The sequence below is a fragment of the Pristis pectinata genome, chromosome 4 (assembly GCF_009764475.1).
Source record: "Pristis pectinata isolate sPriPec2 chromosome 4, sPriPec2.1.pri, whole genome shotgun sequence".
Lineage (NCBI taxonomy): Eukaryota > Metazoa > Chordata > Chondrichthyes > Rhinopristiformes > Pristidae > Pristis > Pristis pectinata.
Window position 1 is genome coordinate 104576003 of NC_067408.1, and position 20703 is coordinate 104596705.

The 20703-nt window shown below is 43.6% G+C and overlaps 1 protein-coding gene across 1 annotated transcript in view; it reads left to right on the forward strand.

Moving 5' to 3' along the window:
* The window catches only part of LOC127569020 (cell adhesion molecule DSCAM), a 530455-nt gene that overhangs the window by 65052 nt on the left and 444700 nt on the right, over positions 1 to 20703 (forward strand). The window contains exon 2 of the mRNA XM_052013277.1: positions 19343 to 19660. Coding sequence (XP_051869237.1) covers positions 19343 to 19660 — 318 coding nt within the window. The remainder of the gene's footprint in view (positions 1 to 19342; positions 19661 to 20703) is intronic.

Here is a 20703-nt window from a genome sequence, read left to right on the forward strand (position 1 = left end):
GTAGTCTTTATATAAAGGGATTTGATAACAGTTTGAAACTTTTTATCACGTGCTTGGACTGCATCCTCTCAGTATATTCAGTGTCTTCATGTGATAGCAATTTTTCCAATAGTAATTAATTTGCGCTGTCTTAAAAGATGGGGTGTTGACACTAGTCACTCTGCCTGTAGATGTGAGAGCAACAGCAATGTTTGATCTTCTGGCTAACTGTGTTTCTTCAGCCTCCAGGATGCTCTTTCTGTTGGCTGAACAAGATATCCTGTCTACCTGTCTAGCAGCAGTTACAGCTGCACTGGGGTTAAAAGATTAAAAGAGACATTTCCACAAAAGTAGGGCAAACCAGTAGGAGAAACTGCAGCAATTTCCATGCATCATGTGAGGGACCGTCACTAAAAAGTCATAGCTACAGAGGCACCAACAGTCAACTCAATGGTGCACATCAGTCACAAACACTTCCATTCTCATAATATGTAGGAGCTCTGGGACACTTCAAGGAAACAAAATAAATCCTCAGAAGCAAACATAATGTATCCGGGTCCATGAATAAATCATCCTCGTCATGCAGTTGTGTGCATGGGATGAAGAACTACAAGTCTGATGTTTGCAGGTATCGCAGCTACGTTCTGAAGCCAAAGCTCATCTCCCTTGATTTCACTGGACATTCCAAAGAACACCACTGGAAAAATCTGCAATTAGATACATTGCCAGATAAGCAAAGTAAGTCCTAAAGTGAATTAAATTATAATATCCCCAATCTTAATTCATTCGTAGCCTTATTTGTGACTGCAGTTTATATTTTTTCTTAAGGGTGGGTTGATGTAAAAAGACAGAAACCTGTAACACCCTGACTCAGCCTGTCTGCAAGGCCGGGGCATACTTCTAATGGACTCCTACTGACTGGACCCAGCACCAGACTAGTAAAAATTAATTAGATCTACGACTCGACTAGTAAATACAAATAAATTAACAAACTGCAGCCTGTCCTTGCACCAGCCCCACCAATCTACAAGGATTTGGGGCAAGTGCCATTGCTTGGTTCATCCAAATGGCCCTGTTGGCTGTCAATGGCTAATGAAAGAAGGTGAGGTAAAATCTCCATGTCACGTGGAGTTAATCTTGAGTCACTTGATCATTGGTTGCTAGCTGTCCCACTGACCTCTCTGTAACTCTCCTAGATCTCTACAGCAGTTGCAGAATTCTGACAAGCTGGTAGTGGTCCAGCCTACCTGTGACTTGGGGGTCACCCATAACATGAAATGCTGTTGTCAGAGGTCCAATGGATATGGGAGGAGAGGTATTCCTGTTCATTGGCCCTGCAGGTCACTCTGATCCCAGTGATGTGAAGGAATGTGTGTAGAAACCCCTTACATCCCTTTACTGCACAACTGGGACTTTTCTGTCACCCAAATTCTACCTACAGGAGGTGCCAGCCTATCCTAGGAATGGAAGTGAGAGAGTGTGTTCCCATTGTTCCTTCAGTGCAATACTCCAGTGTGCATTCATGGTTCAGTGAAAGCATTGGTGCGTTGGATAGGAGTGGAAGAGTTGCCACGTTGGAGTCTTGGGAACAGGGTGAAATAAGGAGACACGACAGTCTCTGCAACGCCAACCAGAAGGCTCTGACGCTACTAGCCAGAAGGGTAACCACGTTCTTTTTGTCGGCACAGAGGTCCAATGCAAGGTTGTCCTGGGACACTGCCTGAGTCATCTAAGGGACAGGAAAATTGAGTAGACCCCTCGCATTGGCTGCCCAGTGTACAGGCAACGGGAAGCCAAAATGAATGACACCTCCAATATCCGTTGGTCTGTATATGTTATCGCTCCAGACTGGTTGGGTGAATGGTTGGCAGTGCTCTGTGGAGGACTGACTGTAAACGATAGACATTCGTAACTCTTGTGATGTTTCTAAACCCTGGAACAATCAGTCCCTCTAGATGCCTGCTGGTGTCTGGTACAGCAGCGCTTGTTTATCTTGGTTGTGGTTCAGTGCGTCATGCTGTGCATTCTTGAAATCCAGATTCCAGATGGCCCTGGTTTATCTGTGGAGAGAAGGGTCGATATTACTGGTGCATTGCGAAGCATTCATTGTCAATTTCTGCAGTGATTTGCATATCAATGTATGAACAATCGCCCACTGCAAGACAATGCAGTCCTGTTGTCCTGTTATAGTGATAGATGCCAGCAGTATGACTGAGCAGAATATGAAACGACCAGGACAAAACCCTCACCTGAATCAATATAGAAGCCCATGCTGTATCTCCCCGTCCAAATTTGCCCCTGAGAACTGAGGCACACTCTTCTTAACAGTTGCCGGTTAATTCTTGGGAACTGAATGCAATCTTTTCATTTGCACAACATAAGAGTTGTACAGTGTGGAAAGAGGCCCTTTGGCCCAGTGTGTTCATGCTGACCATCAGGTACTATCGATACTTATCCCATTTACCAGCACTTGGTCCGTAACCCACTATACCCTGACGATGCACATACTCATCCAGATGCTTCTTTACTGTTATCAGAGTATCAGCGTCCGCTGCCTTCTCGAGCAATGCATTCCAGACTGCAACCCCCACCAGATCCCACGATTAACCCTCTTGGCCTCCCAGATGGTGACTGGGTTTGTAGCACTGAATTTTGATCCAACTTGCGCCAGCATCCTGGTCAACAGGTGCATCTCTGATCAGAGGTCACCCCCTCGTTTCAGGGGCTGGCAATTGATTTTGATGCCTCTCACTTATTCCAACCCTACCAGACAGAAGCTGCTTGTGCTTTTTGTGATATTATTTAAACTTATGAAGCTATTTGGAAAGATTGTAGGAATGATCCCTGTTGTGAGGGATTCCAAAAACCAAGGCCGCAAACATGAAATCATTATTAAGGATGGAACTTGGGAGTGAAAGAATGTGGAAGCCACTGCCACAGGGAGTTGTTCGGGACAACTGCAGTTGTATTCAAAGGAAAGCTGGAGAAATGCATAGACTAAATGCATAGAGTGTCATGCCACTTAAGGTAAAATTAAATAAATGGCGTGGGATATTGCTGGACTAATAGCCAGAGTTCTGCACCCTGCTCCAGAGACACAAATTTGAATCCCTCCACAACAGCTGGGAAATTTAAATTCTGGTTTAAAAAAAACCAAATAGCTAGTTTCAGAAAAGGAAACCATGAAATGACCACATTGTCATTAAAACTCATCTGGTTCACTAGTATGCTTCAGGCTTGCCCAGTTTGACCTATATATAACTCCAGGTTCACTCTCAATGGCTTCTGGATCAACTAGGGAATGTTAATAAATGCCCACCAAGTCCACAGTGACCATTGTTTAAAAAAGGTAATGGTTATTTGTCTAGGATGCTCTGACGACACCTCCCAACCCCACCATCTCTATCTCCATGAAGTACAAAGGTAGTAGATGTATGGGAACACCACTACGTGCAGGTTCCCCTTCAAATTACACACCATTGTGATCTGGAAGCATATCGTTGGACCTTCATTGTCGCTGGGTCTAACTCCTGGAACTCCTTCCCAACAGCACTGTGGGTGTACCTTCACTGGAAGGACTTCCAAATAGATGGCTCACCACCGTCTTGTCAAAGATAATTCAGCATATCCAATAATGTATGCCTTGCCATTCATGCCTGAAAAATTAATATAGCCACAGATCTTGCCCTGCGTTTGTTGAAACATTTTCACCAGTTGTGCAGTGTTTAAATGCATCATATACCGCGGTGTTGAGTGATGCAGAATCTTATGCCAGTAGTAAAGATAAGCAGTCCAGTGAATGGACAGCTACGATAATCACACTTCATCACCTAAACAAGAAGATGAGGTATCTGTCAGCTGAACGATTGTTATCTGGAGCCCAGCTGCACATCAGACTAAAAGCAAGCTTTGCTTCATGGAGTATTCCTTTAAACTAATGTGTAAACTGGCAAGAAATTTAATTCCAATCGCAGAGAATGTCTTCCCCAGAGGATGCTGTATATTTGAAGTAATCTGTCAGGCAGGACAGCAGGGTCATGAATCTTCAAGTTTTCTAATTGCTAGGCTGGAAGTTTGGCTCTCTGCATGTCCCTTTTCATCTGAGTCAGGGTCCTGCATTTTATTACAATCCTGGACCAGAGCTAATAACTGTCAATGATACTTCAATCCTGTAGGTGGGAACAGCAGAATCAGGATCTGAAATTGTTGAACTCGCTACTGAGTCCAGAATGCTATAATCTGCCCAGTCCAGAGATGACGGCCCTCGTGCTTCCTTTGCAGGTCATCAGATCTGTTTTGGGGTGAGGGAGGGCTGAAGATTTAAAGAGGCAGGCAACTCTAAAGTGTCCACCCAATCTTCCAACCATACACAAAATAAGCCTTCTGACTCCAACAGCTATTTTTGCTACACTTCCTCTCATCCTTCTTCTTTTCGGGACTCCATTTCCTTCTCCATTTACACCTCTAGACCCAACTTTTGTTTCTTTCTGTTCCATTTACCACTCCATTTTTTGCTTTACTGCACCCTTTTATGCCATTGAAACTTACCTGCCTGGTACTCTCACAGGTCTTTTGCTCCTTCCTTTTGCTCTGCATTATAAAACTTTTCCTTTTCTTAACCTTTTCCTATCTGATGGAAGGTCAGTGACATGAAACATTAACTCTGTTTCTCTCTCTGTCATCACTAACCTGTGGAATATTACCAGCAGTTTCTGTTTTGATCACTACAGATGACTTGAAACCCACAATGTGTACTTGCGAGGGAATTTCTCCCTTGGCCAGTTCCTTGGGTTTGAGGATGACTTGCTTCTGTTCCAGTTCTGTAGGTCCTAAGGTGGCTGATGAGGCTAATGTGAGACCTGCAGACTGTCACAGCTGGGGCAGGAGGTGTTTGATGGGATGGGTGGGTGGTTTGGGAGATGATGCGCTCCTTCCACCATTTACGCTGGGTTTCTCTGCACTCCTGATGTGTGGTGTCAAGATTCTTGGTGCTATCGTAAATACTCCTCCTCTGGTTCAAGTGGAATTGGATCAGGAATTCCCATGGATCAGAAGAGAGGTTACAACTTTTTAGGAAGTCTTTGAGAACATCCTTGAATCATTTCCTCTGTCCACCTGAATCTCTTGTCAATATAGAGCTCAGAGCAGAGTATCTGTTTTGGGAATTGGTATTGGGCACACTAGCAACGTGGCCTACTCAGTGGAACCAACTGAGTGTAATTAGGGCCTCAGTTGTTTCTTCCAAGATGGTGGCCTGGGAGAGCAAGTTGATATTGTTTCACATCTCCTGCCACTAAAGTTAGATGATTTTGTGCAGGCAGTGTTTGTAGTGTCTCTCCAGAGCTTTGAGGTCTCTGCTGTAGGTATCCCATATTGCAGGAGTGTTCAGGACGGTAGGGATCACTGTTGGACCATAAGATATAGGATCAAAATCAGGACATTTGGCCCATCAAGTCTGCTCCACCATTCAATCATGGCTGTTTTATTTTTCAACCCCATTCTCCCCATAGTCCTTAACCCACCCCCCCCCACCAATCAAGAACCTATCAATCTCTGCCTTAAATACACCCAATGACTTAGCCTCCACAGCCCTCTGTGGTGACAAATTCCACAGATTCACCGGCCTCTGGCTGAAGAAATTCCTCCTCACTGCTGTTGTCTGATAGATAGGTCGGGTTGGGGGCTTGGTCTTTGAACACTCTCTTCCTCAGATGGTCAAAGGCCGAACACCAATGGCATGATGTGTGGAACGCTATGATAGGCCTTGTCACTATTCCGCAGCCATGAACTTCTGTGAAGCAGCCATTATGCTGCATCGAACTGGAGGAGGGTCAGGTAACCCTGGGGTAACAGTGAATTACCACCGGTCTATTTAATGAATACAGTGAATCAGAAAAGATGATAGAAATAAGTAAATTAGAGGAATTCTATCCTCTTGAGGACAAGAAATGCAACACTCCCATTAATTGGCAGGTGCAGTAATGATGATGATCAACATGCTTTACCACTGTTCGATTAGCTGTATAACTACCATGGCAGGGACTATAAAATTAGTCATAGAAACATACTCTCCTTATCTTTAGTGCACTAAGGTTGTAAATGAATCGATACAGCACTAACTCAGATAAGATGTATATCTAATAAGACAAACAGGGTCTGGCTCTTTCCCTGCCTCTCGCAACTTCTCGACTCAGCGAGGCAAAACCCTCGATGTGGCCTTTGATGTCCCTTCCTCAGGATGAATGAGTTGGGAAGTTGGAGCGATTTATACATCACTAACAATCAACCATTCCGGCCACCTCACAGTCTGGCCAAGTGAGCATGTTCCAAATGCTGATATTTGACGGCACCACTGCCACCTCAAACAAGGGAGATGTGTGCCCCATTTTCTTCAGTGCCACCTGTTAGTATGATACTTCCCTGAGATGTAAATTTGCTGGGAGATTTTTTTGCAAATTCAAATCTCTGACAAACACAATTCACAGCCTGAGCAGTTTACATCAGTCCTTCACCATAATAGGCTCATTTTAAAACAGCACTAATTAGGCAGCTCAAAGCATTAAACTCCATTAAACACAGCCCATTTATTTCAGATTTACCTTGATTCTTGTCCGTGTCACTTAAAGTACTCTTGTGAAATTATTTCTTGTTAAAATAAAGATTGCAAGCCAAGAAGCCTGTTAGCGATCAATACTTCAGGCAATAGTGATTAGACATTGCAAGGCACTGGGCGGGAGCAGGTAGTCAAACTGGTCTCGGTATAGATTCCAAGCCATACTGCCTCTTGGAGAAACCAACCCAAGACTGGCTAAATAAATTGGACATACAAGCAGTTGGAAGTCTTGCTCCATCTTTACATGGTAAGACATTGCACTGGTGCAAAGTAAAATCACTTCAGGTGGATTCCAATTTAAGCAAATTCAATTATCACCATGGTTGCCTTTCAAGCCACAGGGCTTGTCTCTCCCACAGTGCACCTGAACTCACTGGGCCTTTGTCTCCCTCACTGCTCCTAAGCAAGCAGGGGCCTCTGTCACTGATAACTGCAACAGCCACAGGTTGTTCAGCACCATCAGATCCATCTATGGCCCAGACTCCCAAGTGTCCAGTCAGCTGAAAGCAAAGAACAGAGGTGAACGTAGCAAGCACAGAGGGGCAGTCAGTGCGCACTAGTGAAAACCACTTCACGGAGCTCCTCAGTCTTAACCCTGTCCTTGGTGAGAGCACCCTCGATACCATCCCACAGCCAGCTGTGTGGCACAGCCTCACTGCACCCCTGTCCAAAAAGAAGTCAAAAAAAACATTATGACAACTACAAAACAGAGCAGCCTATAGAACAGGTGGAATTCCTGCTAAAGTCCCAAAACTTGGCAGAGGGGGACTTCAGTCATAAATTTTCAACCTTGTCTCCCACAACTTTGTCTCCCTGTCTTATGAGGATAGGTTGAGCGAGCTAGTGCTTTTCTCTTTGGAGAGATGGAGAACGAGAGGTGACTTGATAGAGGCATAGATCAAGTGGACAGTCAGAGACTTTATCCCGGGGTGACAATGGTTAACACGAAGGAACATAATTTTAAGGTGATTGGAAGCAGGTATAAAGGAGATGTCAGAGGTGTTTTTTACACAGAGAGTGGTGGGTGCATGGAACACACTGCTGGCGGAGGTTGTGGGGGCAGATACGTTAGGGACATTGAAGAGACTCTTAGACACATGAATGATAGAGAAATGGGATGCTATGTGGGGGGGGGGGAGGGTTAGATAGGTAGAACATAGAACAATGCAGGCCCTTTGGCCCACCATGTTGTGCTGACCTTCAAACCACTCCTAAGACTATCTAACCCCTTCCTCCCACATATCCCTCTATTTTAAATTCCTCCATATGCTTATCTAACAATCTCTTGAACTTGCCCAACATATCAGCCTCCACCACAACCCCAGGCAGCACGTTCCATCCACCAACCACTCTCTGGGTGAAAAACCTCCCTGTGACGTCTCCCTTGAACTTCCCACCCATTACCTTAAAGCCATGCCCTCTTGTATTGAACATTGGTGCCCTGGGAAAGAGGCGCTGGCTGTCCACTCTATCTATTCCTCTTAATATTTTGTATACCTCTATCATGTCTCCCCTCATCCTCCTCTCCAATGAGTAAAGCCCTAGCTCCTTTAGTCTCTCCTCATAATCCATACTCTCTAATCCAGGCAGCATCCTAGTAAATCTCCTCTGCACCATTTCCAATGCCTCCACATCCTTCCTATAATGAGGTGACCAGAACTGGACACAGTACTCAAAGTGTGGTCTAACCAGAGTTTTGTAAAGCTGCATCATTACTTTGCGGCTCTTAAACTCGATCCCACGACTTATGAAAGCTAACATCCCATAAGCTTTCTTAACTACCCTATTCAACTGTGTGGCAACTTTAAGTGATCTGTGGATATGAACCTCCAGATCCCTCTGCTCCTCTACACTGCCCAGAATCCTGCCATTTACCCTGTACTCTGCCTTGGAGTTTGTCCTTCCAAAGTGTACCACCTCACACTTCTCTGGATTGAACTCCATCTGCCACTTGTCAGCCCAGCTCTGCATCCTATCAATATCCCTTTGTAAGCTTCAACAGCCCTCGACACTATCCACAACACCACCCATCTTTGTGTCATCTGAAAACTTGCTAACCCACCCTTCCACCCCCTCATCTAAGTCATTAATATATATCACAAAAAGTAGAGGTCTCAGAACCGATCTCTGTGAGACACGACTAGTCACAGCCCTCCAATCCGAATGCACCCCCTCCACCACAACCCTCTGCTTTTTACAGGCAAGCCAATTCTGAATCCACACAGCCAAGCCTCCCTGGATCCCTTGGCTTCTGACCTTCTGAAGAAGCCTACCATGCAGAACCTTATGAAATGCCTTACTAAAATCCATGTAGACCGCATCTACTACACTATCCTTATCAACCTTCCTGGTCACCTCCTCAAAGAACCCTATCAGGCTAGTGAGGCAAGATCTTCCCTTCACAAATCCATGCTGGTTGTCCCTAATCAGTCCATGATTCTCTAAATGCTCATAAATCCTATTTCTAAGAATCCTTTCCAACAGCTTGCCCACCACAGACGTAAGGCTCACTGGTCTGTAATTCCCTGGACTATCCCTACTATCTCTTTTGAATAAGGGGACAACATTCGCCACCCTCCAATCCTCCGGTACCATCCCCGTGGACAACGAAGACTCAAAGATCCTAGCCAACGGTTCAGCAATCTCCTCCCTCGACTCACAAAGCAGCCTGGGGAATATTCCATCAGGCCCTGGGGACTTATCTGTCCTAATATTTTCTAACAGCTCCAACACATCCTCTCTCTTGATATCTACATACTCTAGAACATTACCCTTACCAACACTGTCTTCAGCATCATCAAGACCCCTCAAATCTTAGAGATCCACCTCAGATCTTAGAGAAGGATTAAATGTCGGCACAATGTTGTGGGCCGAAGGGCCTATACTGTGCTGTAGTGTACTATGTTCTATTAACTGGGAAGTGGAGGTGGAAGATAATTATGGGGGATTTTAACATGAAGGTGGACTGGGAAATGCAGCAAGGCGGTAGTACTCAGGAGAGTGAGTTTGTGGAATGTCTAAGGGATGTTTTTCTGGAGCAACTTATTGAGGAGCCCACCAGGGGATCGGCTGTTTTGGATTGGGTGCTGTGTAGTGAACCCGAGGTGATTAGGGAACTAAAGGTAAAGGAACCACTGGGAACAAGTGATCACAATATGATTGAGTTTAGTTTCAAGTTTGAGAAGGAGAAGCTGATAACTGGTGTATCGATATTTCAGTGGAATAAGGGAAATTACAAAGGTATGAGAGATGAGTTGGCCCAAATTGATTGGAGGAGTAAGTTAGCTGGAGGGACGGCAGAGGAAAAATGGAAGAAATTTCTACAGGAAATAAGGACAATGCAGGACAGATATATTCCAAGAAAAAAGAAGGTTTTGAATGGAAAAAAGGCACAGATGTGGATAACGAGGGAGGTGAAGGATAAAATAAAAGCAAAAGGGGCGGCGTACAAAGTAGCAAAAATTAGTGGGAAAACAGAAGATTGGAACGATTTTAAAAATCTGCAGAGAGAAACTAAGAAGGTCATTAGGAAAGCAAAGATGAGTTACGAAAGGAAGCTGGCGGACAACATTCGGAAGGATTCTAAGAGTTTTTTTAAATACATAAGGAATAAAAGAGAGACACGGGTTGACATAGGACCAATTGATAACGGTGCAGGAGGTATTATAATGGATGATAGTGAGATGGCAAGGGAATTGAATGAATATTTTGCATCGGTCTTCACCGTGGAGGACATAAGCAATGTGCCCATTAGTCAGGAGTCTCACGAATTGGAGCTGAGTTCAATTGAGATTAATAGGGAGAAGGTGCTTGGAAAACTAAAGGGGCTTAAGGCTGATAAGTCTCCCGGACCGGATGAGGTGCATCCCCGGGTTCTGAAGGAGGTGGCTGTGGAGATAGCGGAGGCGTTGGCGATTATTTTTCAGGAATCGATAGATTCTGGCATGGTTCCGGAGGACTGGAGGGTAGCGAATGTAGTTCCGTTATATAAGAAAGGTGGGAGGCAGCACAAAGGCAATTACAGACCTATTAGTCTGACGTCAGTGGTGGGAAAATTATTGGAGTCTATCCTCAAGGAGGAGGTTACCGAATACCTAGAGGCGCAAGGCAAGATAGGACCTAGTCAACATGGTTTTGTGAAGGGGAGGTCCTGTCTGACCAACCTATTGGAGTTTTTTGAAGAAATCACAGGTAGGGTGGATAAGGGAGAGGCGGTAGATGTTGTGTATTTAGACTTTCAAAAGGCCTTTGATAAGGTGCCTCACAAGAGACTGATTAATAAGATGAGAGGTCATGGAATTATGGGCAGGGTAGCAAAATGGGTGGAGAATTGGCTGGTTGGCAGGAAGCAAAGGGTGGAAATAAAAGGATCTCGTTCTGGTTGGTTACCGGTTACTAGTGGTGTGCCGCAAGGGTCGGTGTTGGGGCCTCTCCTTTTTACCTTGTACATCAATGATTTGGATGATGGAATAAATGGTTGTGTGGCTAAGTTTGCGGATGACACCAAGATAAGTGGAGGAGTAGGGAGCATAGAGGAAATAGAAAGAATGCAGAGGGACCTAGACAGTTTAGGAGAATGGGCAAGAAAATGGCAGATGAGATTCAATGTTGAGAAATGTGCAGTTGTACACTTTGGAAGTAGAAATAAGCGGGTAGATTATTATCTAGAAGGAGAGAAGATTGATAGTGCGGTAGTACAAAGGGACTTGGGGGTACTTATACAAGATACCTTAAAAGTTAACCACCAGGTTGGATCGGTGGTTAAGAAAGCGAATGCTATGTTGGCATTCATCTCGAGAGGTATAGTGTATAAAAGTAAGGAAGTGTTGATGAGGCTCTACGGGGCGCTAGTGAGGCCTCATTTGGAATACTGTGCGCAGTTTTGGGCCCCGCATCTTAGGAAGGATGTGCTGACGTTGGAGAGGGTTCAGAGGAGATTTACGAGAATGATTCCAGGAATGAAAGGGCTTAAGTACGATGAGCGTTTGTCGGCTCTTGGACTGTACTCGCTGGAGTACAGAAGGATGAGAGGGGACCTCGTAGCGACATTTAAAATGTTGACAGGTAAGGATAGAGTAGATGTGGCTAGGCTGTTTCCCTTGGTGGGCGTGTCCAGGACCAGAGGGCACAATCTTAGAATTAGAGGGTACAGTTTCAAGACAGAGATGAGGAGAAGTTTCTTTACCCAGAGGGTGGTGAAATTGTGGAACTCCTTGCCACGCACAGCAGTGGAGGCCAGATCAGTGGGGGTGTTCAAGGAGGAGATAGACAGATATCTAAATAGTCAGGGTATCAAGGGATATGGGGATAAGGCTGGCAAATGGGATTAGAATAGTTTTTTTTTTCTCTCTCTTTTTTTCCCACCCCATTTCTTTTTCCCTTTTCCTTGGAGCAGACTCGATGGGCCGAATGGCCTGCTTCTGCTCCCTTATCTTGTGATCTTGTGATCTTGTGACATTCCAGGGGACGTGCAACCGTGGTAGCTACAAGAGGGGTCTCCCTGCTGCCTGGAACAGGGTAAATCATTGCCAGGGCCCTCTTCAACCAGTAGTTGATGAGCTGCTTCCCAACTTGCAGTGGGGATTCTATCCATCTGGATGTCATCTTCCTTGTGTGACAACTCCAAGAGAAATGTGGGGAACAGCACCAAATGCTATTCTTGGCCTTTTCTCAACTTACAAAAACCTTTGACTCTACCAATGGAGAGATGCTGTGGAGCATCCTTCTGAAATTTGGCTGCTGCCAGAAATCCACCTCAGTTTTACACCCATTTCATTAGGCATGCAAGCTGTGGTCTTGATCAACAGGTCCACAGCAGACCCAATCTCGGTGCAGACTGTGGCCATGTAAGGCTGCATTATCATCTGGACAATTTTCAATGTGATGGCAAGTGTCTTCAGTGCAAAGATAGGAGTGTGTCTCCAGAAGGACTGCGTGTGATAATTCCTACCAATGCAATCACGGGACAGGTGCATCTTCCACAAGTAGGTTGGTGAAGGTGAGGTTAATTAGGTTTAACTCTCGTGTTGGTTCAGGCACTGACTGCTGTAGACCTATCTGGTAGCTACATCCCAACAGCAAATTTGGGGAAAGTACTGGAGTCTTTAGTGCAAGATGTATTCATGGAACATCTTGAAAAGTATAGTATTTATGAAAGGACAATCGTATTTGATTAACCTACTGGAGTTCTTTGGGAATGTGACTAGTGGAATGGATGTGGTGCATTTGGATTTTCAGAAGACTTGATTATGTTCCACTTAGAAGATTGTTCAACAAGGTTGGGGCGCACAGAGATGGAGGCTATGTACTGAACATGGATTGAAAATAAGTTATCAGACAGAAAGTAATGAATGGGAATAAAAAATATTTCTCAATTTGGGAGGCTACGTCTAATGGGTACTGCAGGGATAGGTGCTTGGGTCCTAGATATTCTTGATCTGTGTCACCAATTTGGTTGTGGCGATCAAATGTCATATTTCCAAGTCTGATGATGGAAGGAAGCTAGGTGGGATTGTAAGTGGAAAGGAGGATGTAACGAGGCTTCAGGAGGATATAGATAAGCTGAGTGAGTGGGCAAGAATGTGACAGATCCACGTAATGTGGAAAAATGTGAAGTTTCCCATTTGGTGAGTGATTGGGTTGTGTTGATGTTTAAAAGGACCTGGATGTCTTTGTATACAAGTCATTCAAAGCCAATAAGCATGTACATCTGTGCTGTGAATGCCATGTAATTCAATGCTGTTGGCTCTCTATTCAAGTCTCATTGTGGATGAGAAAGATGAATGGATGGAGGGGTAAATATTGACAAAGGCAGCAGGGAGACTGCTATTGCGCCTCTCTTTAAAACAAAAATACCATGGGATCTTTAAAGCCAATTTGGCAGGACAAGGTGGGTCCTGAAGCACAGTGGGATTGTTCCAGAGTGCAAGGGAATTTGTTGACTTGGTGCATCTTCATGCACTTCCAATTTGTTGTTTAACTTGTTTGGACAAATTTGTGTGGAGACTGTCTCTAAAATGTTTAGCCTGAGTTGCCTTTAACCCTGTAAGGCAGTACATCATTGGTTTCCATTGTTACAGTGCAGAAGTCCTGTACTCAAATCTCAACCTCAACTGCTGGAGTGGGGCTTGAACCCGTAGCTATTTGACTCAGAATGTTACTAGTGAGGCAGGAAATCGTACTTGCTGCTCACAACAGGTACCACCTAACTGCCTATGAAGTTGGAATGAAGCTGTGAGAATTTAATTCCTGGCTAGTTGTAAGTCTTTCAGATACAGGTAATAAATTGTCGTGGGATGAGGGGGAAAAGATGTTTTCTTTGAACTCAAAGGACTCCCACTGAGAAATTGTGCATATTTAAAATGCAAAGATATCATTGGTCATTCCCTACAATTGTTCTGGGAGAAAATATCTAGGCATATGCAGGTTTTTAAAAATAGATGAGAACTTCAAATGAAATCAATGAAATATATAAATTCACTGGCTATTTTTTTTATCAGGTCTTTATCATTTGCGCTTTTCTATGCTGTTATTTTGATAAATCCTAACTTAGACAAGAAATTTCAATTACTGAAGAAAAAGTAGCATTTGAACTGCTACCTGGAGCAATTTGACTTTTGGGATTGTTATTTAAATAAATACTTAGTGATTTTTCATTGCTAATTTTGATTCATACATCCCCTATGACATGTACTCAATTAATAAATATATGTTGAATGGGAAACATGAGACACAATTGAAGGGAGCAAGGATGTATTGCAAGAATTAAATGACATAGGAAGATAACTTTGTGGTCAATGGTAAAGTGATGGTGCTTAACCAGTGAACCTGAAGAAAACTGCCTGCAAAAATCTAACAAAGTCTATGGAACCAACTTCTCCTTTTGTTGTTGGTTGCTGTCAGGCATCAGTTCAAAGAGGTCTCTGGCAGCCAGCAACAGTGATGTTATCAGTCTGGTTGAACAGACAAGCACGTTGAAGAATTCTAACACATAACAAACCAGGAAGGAGAATGTCCATTTTTAATATTTAATTTTTAAGCACATTACAGCATGCAAAGTAATAATTTGATGTTGCACATGTAATTAGGTTGGTAGCTGAAATATGATATACACATTTTAAACAATGAGATTAGTTTAAAATCTAATTTTGAACTGGTTATCTCAGGAAATTACAATCCCCTTGCATAAAATTATTTGGGGGCTAATGAGTTTATTGACAAGTATTTGTGGCTTAATGTGCTTAGAAGCTTACTTAATACCCTATGCAGTGAAGCTTAATGCTCTTGGACATCTAACAGTGATAAAGGTTTGTAAATACCTGAAATTATCATTATTTCAACTTGTGCCCCTGAAAGCAGCACAGAGAAGAATCTTTTGAGTTTTACTGATCACCTGTCCATGAGTAGGAGTGACAAAGTTGCTGTGAGTTTCATGATGTAATGATGCTGGCATTTTCCTGTAGAGACAAATAAATCGATACCAGCATTGACTGTCCATTTTGCTCCACAGATGCTGCCTGACCTGCTGATTTCCTCCAGCAGGTTCCAACATCTGCAGTCTCTGTGTCTCCAAATATGCATCAAAATTTAAATATCTCCTTTTTTTGCATGTAACACAAATATTTACTTAGCTAACAGAGTTGCTGATATAGTTTTGTAAGTTTTATGTTGTGAAATAAAAATTGCAAGTGCACGGCAAATCCAGAGAAGGAAAGCAAAGCTAATGTTTCAGGTAGAATTCTTCAGCAGATGTCCAATATTCCAAAGAAACCGAAAATGCTGGAAATGTTCAGCAAGTCGGGTGGCATCTGTGGCGAGAGAAAGAGAGTTAATGTTTCGGCCTGGTGACCTAATCCTGACCTGAAATGTTAACTCTCTTCTTCTCTTCACAGATGCTGCCTGACCTGCTGAGTACATTTGTAATTCAGACTTTCAAAACCTGCTGGATTTATCTTTTCCAGTTACCAATAAAGTTCAAGGAGATGTTCTCTTAGAGGCTGAACTTTATAGTCAGGATAAAGGGGCAGGCATGGTAGTGTAGCGGTTAGCGTAACACTATTACAACGCCAGCGACTTGGGTTCAATTCTGGCTGCTGTCTGTAAGGAGTTTGTACGTTCTCCCTGTGTCTGCGTGGGCTTCCTCTGGGTGCTCCGGTTTCCTCCCACATTCCAAAGACGTACGGGTTAGGAAGTTGTGGGCATGCTATGTTGGTGCCGGAATCGTGGTGACACTTGTGGGCTGCCCCCAGAACACTCTATGCAAAAGATGCATTTCACTGTGTGTTTTGATGTACATGTGACTAATAAAGATATCTTATCTTATCTTATGTATAGTATTAGTCTACTGAAGAAAGGACGTGTTGCAAGCAGTTCACAGGAATAGATTAATTCTGTTTATGAATAAACCATTACTCATTTAAGGTGGATCTGAGGGGAGACTTTTTCTCTCAGAGGGCTGTGGGTCTTTGGAACTCTCTTCCTCAAAGCACTATGGAAGCAGTCACTGGATGGTTTTTAGGCAGAAGCAGATTCTTGATTAGCAAAAAGGTAAAAGATTGTCTGGAATGTAGAGTTGACGTTACAATCAGATCAGCCATGATGTAATAAGATGATGGAACAGGCTTGAGGAGCCATTTTGCATATTCCTGCTCCTAATTCCTTGTGTTAATGCTATCGTGAAATTTCTCTTACATTTTCCTAATCTTGTCGGTGGGTCTAAATCCTGGAATTTCCTCCCCGATAGCACAGTAAGTGTACTGCCATTGGGAAGGCTACCTCCTTAGTACTCTCATAGCTAACCTTCTCAAGGGGAATTAGGATGGGCAATAAATGCTGAGCATGCCAGCCATGCCCAAAGCCTATAAAACAACAATAAAGTAGTCCTTCCAAATAGATATGCTGCACCAAGCACTATTTCCACGTCTCTTGGCTAGCATGAGATGTCTCAGGCAGGAGAGAGCCTGATTAAAATGTAGGCTACAAGCCAGTGACCTCATTCAGTCGTAGTTTTTATTTTGAACCTGTGCGTAAGGAAACTGTCATGAAGTGAGAATAGAGGTGAAAAAGGGCCAGGAAAGTACAGTTTGTAAATTATTTTGTAGACCAAGAAGCAGCAAGGTGTTTCTCTCTGGTCTAGTGGACAAATGTGGGTCTTTCCTTGCTCTGACCTCTCTCCCACTTCCTCCACCTCAATGGTGTTTTACAACCTCTTCACCATCTCCCTGCCGCAATTTACATCCTGCTGCAGACTGTTCCTGCAAACTTCTGAGTGGCCATCTTCCAACGGAGACACTCAAACAAGGCCTTTGCTGCTTTCTCAGGTGAATGTAAAACATCCCATTTCTGAAGAAAAGAGGGCAGTTGGATATCCTGGCCACTATTTCCCCCTCAATAATAACACATTATGTGGTCAATGTCACATTGGTGTTTGTGGGGGCTCCCTGTGCCTGAATTGGCTGCCACATTTTCTGCAATGCAATGTGACCATACTTTCATCAGCTATAGTTGCTTGGGGTTGTCAAAGCTGCTATAAAAATGCAAGTCTTTATCCATTGGATTTGATGCTGGGCAGCTTTACTTGTACTTCCAATTTCATTCAGATTCACCACCCCTGTATTATTTATGGTACTTCGGTGGAGTGTACATTTTATAATATTCTATTGTTCATCCTCCAAATATTTGCTGAAATATTAATTAAAGGAGAAAGTAACCCTAAGGGGAGAACCTGGAGTACAAAGCACTGCCCAGCATCCATTATTGAACAAAGAATGAAAAATGCAACTTCTCTATTCTAGGATATTTCTTTGATTTAATAAGTTATTCCCCTATCCCCCTTATACACCTCTGAAGTACACATTGCACCTGAATTATGTTATGGGCAAGTCTGAGTGTGTCCTGCAGGAATCCTCTTCAATTCTATGGACATCAGCACTTCAGGGCACCTTACTGGATCATCAAAGCTGAGGGAAAGGTCGTTTCCAAATAGCACTAGGTTCCTCCGGATGTTTTCTGAGTGGTAAAAATTCACCTGGACTGCAGAGGAGAATAAAAAAAACTGCCCTTCGTTCTGCCGAGTTGGTGATAAACATCTAGCAAAATTGGTTTTGTTTATGTTAGGTTAACGTTTTGCAGAGGTACAACCATTCTTTGCTTAACAAAAGGCTTGGGTTTCTGTAAAATGTTCTGTTGAGGGAAGTTTTATAAATTGAATAGGAAGGGTGAAATGTAGTATAGATATTTTTGGACACTATTGGCAAAGAGTGATGCACTATTTGTTATAGCAAGAAATATAATTGTATATCAAGGACTCAAACCTTGAAGGTCAATGGTATTTTGCAAAAATTTATAAATGGAACATCTGTAAATTGAGGGATGCCTGTACATGCCTCCAAGACTTTAGCCATTCCCAGAGTATTGAACAATCCCAGACACACATCAGAAACTGGCCTATTGTTTTCTTTTGTTCTTTGATGTCGCATGGAAACATTTCAAACAGAATCTCATTCAGTCCCCTTTTTGGTGCCAAGCACCAGAGAATGTATGTTGAAGATTATATTAAAAAAATTGCAGGGGCTGGAGGGTTTTACAAACGAGGAAAGATTGGTAAGGCCGGGGTTGGGTTCTTTGAAGCAGAGCCGGCTGTTGGGAGATTTAAATAATGTGTCCAAAGTAATGGGAGGCCTCAATAGAGTGAAGAGATTTGGAACAAAGAATATTACGGAGATTAATGGGAGAGACTCACAGAGTTGTACAGCGCAGAAACTGGCCCTTCGACCCACCAAGGCTGCACTGTCCATCGTGCACCCATTTACGCTGGACTTGTACCAACCCCATTTTGTTCTTTTGGCAGAGAGATCAATAACCTGGGGACGTAGATTTAAGGTATTGGGTGAAAGGACCAGCAGAAGTTCATGGACAACTGTTTCTCACCCAAAGAATGGTGGAGGTCTCGAACTTGCTGTGTGAATGAATGGTTGAGGCAGAAACACTTGTCACAGTTAAAATGTCCCTGTGTAGCAGCATCATCCTGTGTAGCAGCATTCATGAACTCATGGAGCTTTAGATCCAATTAAATGCTTTCGACATGTAGTTATTCTTGTCATGTAAGGCCTCACAAAGAGTAGGGATCAGATCATTGTTTGATTTAGTGATGTTAGTTGAGGCGTAAGTATTGGCCTGGTCAGCAGGAAACTTCCACAGCCACATCTCCTCTTCAAAGGAGCATCTCTAAGCTCAGGACTGAGGAGACTTTCCTTTACTCTGGTTTTGTGGGTTGTGAGGTGGCAGAGGGAACGGGACGTGACAGGCGGGACAATTAGATGTTTAGTTTACATTAGTGTTTGAACACCTTTGTTACTCCTCAGTAAAATGGAGACATGGTTGTTTTGTTTTTTGCTTTGTCTCGGCTATTGCACAGACTCCAACCCAGAGACGGTGTGCTTAAGAGGAAAGCATGTGGCACTTTCAAAGTGGATGATGTAACATAAAGACAGCACAGGATCTTTTACATGTGTTAAAAGATGTCCACAGCTTAACAGGTTCACTGAGAGACTGCACCACCGATTATGTCTACATTTTGTGCTCAAGATTCTGAGCTTGACTGCACAATCTTCTGATTCAATAGCAAGAGTACTAACTAAGCCACATTTGAATAATTAGTAATAGAGTATAATAATACCGATTTAATAATTTAAGCTTGTGAATTTTTTTGTTACATTGTAAAGCAGATTGCATTCCCTTGTCTCGTTACAGTTGCCAGTGAAGATCTGCAGTCCAGCTTGTATTTTGTCAATGGATCTCTGCAAGAGGTAGTCTTCGCCAGTACCATGGGGACACTGTTATCATGCCCTGCATCAGGGAATCCCCCAACAACACTGCGCTGGTACCTTGCAACTGGAGAAGAGATGTACGACGTCCCAGGGATCCGGCAAGTCCATCTGAATGGCACTCTCCAGATCTTCCCCTTCCCCCCTTCGAGTTTTAATAACTTAATCCATGACAGTTTGTACTATTGCACAGCAGAAAATCCTTCAGGGAAAATTAGAAGTCAGGATATTCATATTAAGGCCGGTGAGTAGAGCGAGAGTGTTCTTGATGCAGCTGATGCAAGGTGATTTGACTGGTTCACAGTGTTGGCCATTTCTAGGTTGCTCTTACATTCACATAGGATCACGGATTGGTGCCACTCTGGCCATTTGATCCATTGTGACTGTGCTGGTTCTTTGGATTTAGCTGGTAGAGCTGCTATCTCACTGCTCCAGGACCTGGATTCAATTCTGACCACCGGTGTGGAGTTTGCACATTCTCCCTGTGATCCCCTGGGTGTCCTCTGAATGATTTTGGTTCCCCCGCCCCCCCACATCCCAAAGATGTGTGGGTTGGTAGGATAATTGGTCACGGTAAATTGCCACTGATGTACAGTTGAGCTGCAGGATCTGCAGGGAGATGATGGGACTGGTGTAGGATCATTGTAAATGGGTGCTTGATGGTCAGAGTGGACTCGGTGGATCAAAAGGACATTTTCTGTTCTGTATGACTTGGAGTCAAAGAACAATACAGCATGGATACAGGTCCTTCGGCCCAATGAGTCCATGCCGACCCTGGTGCCCACCTAGCTAGTTCTAATTTCCTGCGTTTCGCCCATGTCCCTCTAAGCCCCGCCCCTCCATGTACCTATGCAAGTGCTTCTTAAATGATACTGTTATACCTGCCTCAACCACTTCCTCTGGCAGCTCGTTCTATTTACTCACCACCCTCTACATGAAAAAGTTGCCCCTCAGGTCCCTTTTTAAATCTTTCTCCTCTCACTCTAAGCCTATACCTACTAGTTTTGGACTGCCCTACCCTGGGGAAAAGACTGTTACCATCCACCTTATCTATGCCTCTCATAATTTTAAAAATTTCTGTAATGTTGCCCCTCATACGTTCCAAGGAATAAAGACCTAGCCTGGCCAACCTCTCCCTATCACTCAGGCCCTCTAGTCCTGGCAACATCGTTGTGAATCTTTTCTGCATTCTATCCCGATTAACCACGTCTTTCCTATAACAGGGTGACCAAAACCGTACACAGTACTCCTAAGTGCGGACTCAGCAACGACTTATACAACTGCAAC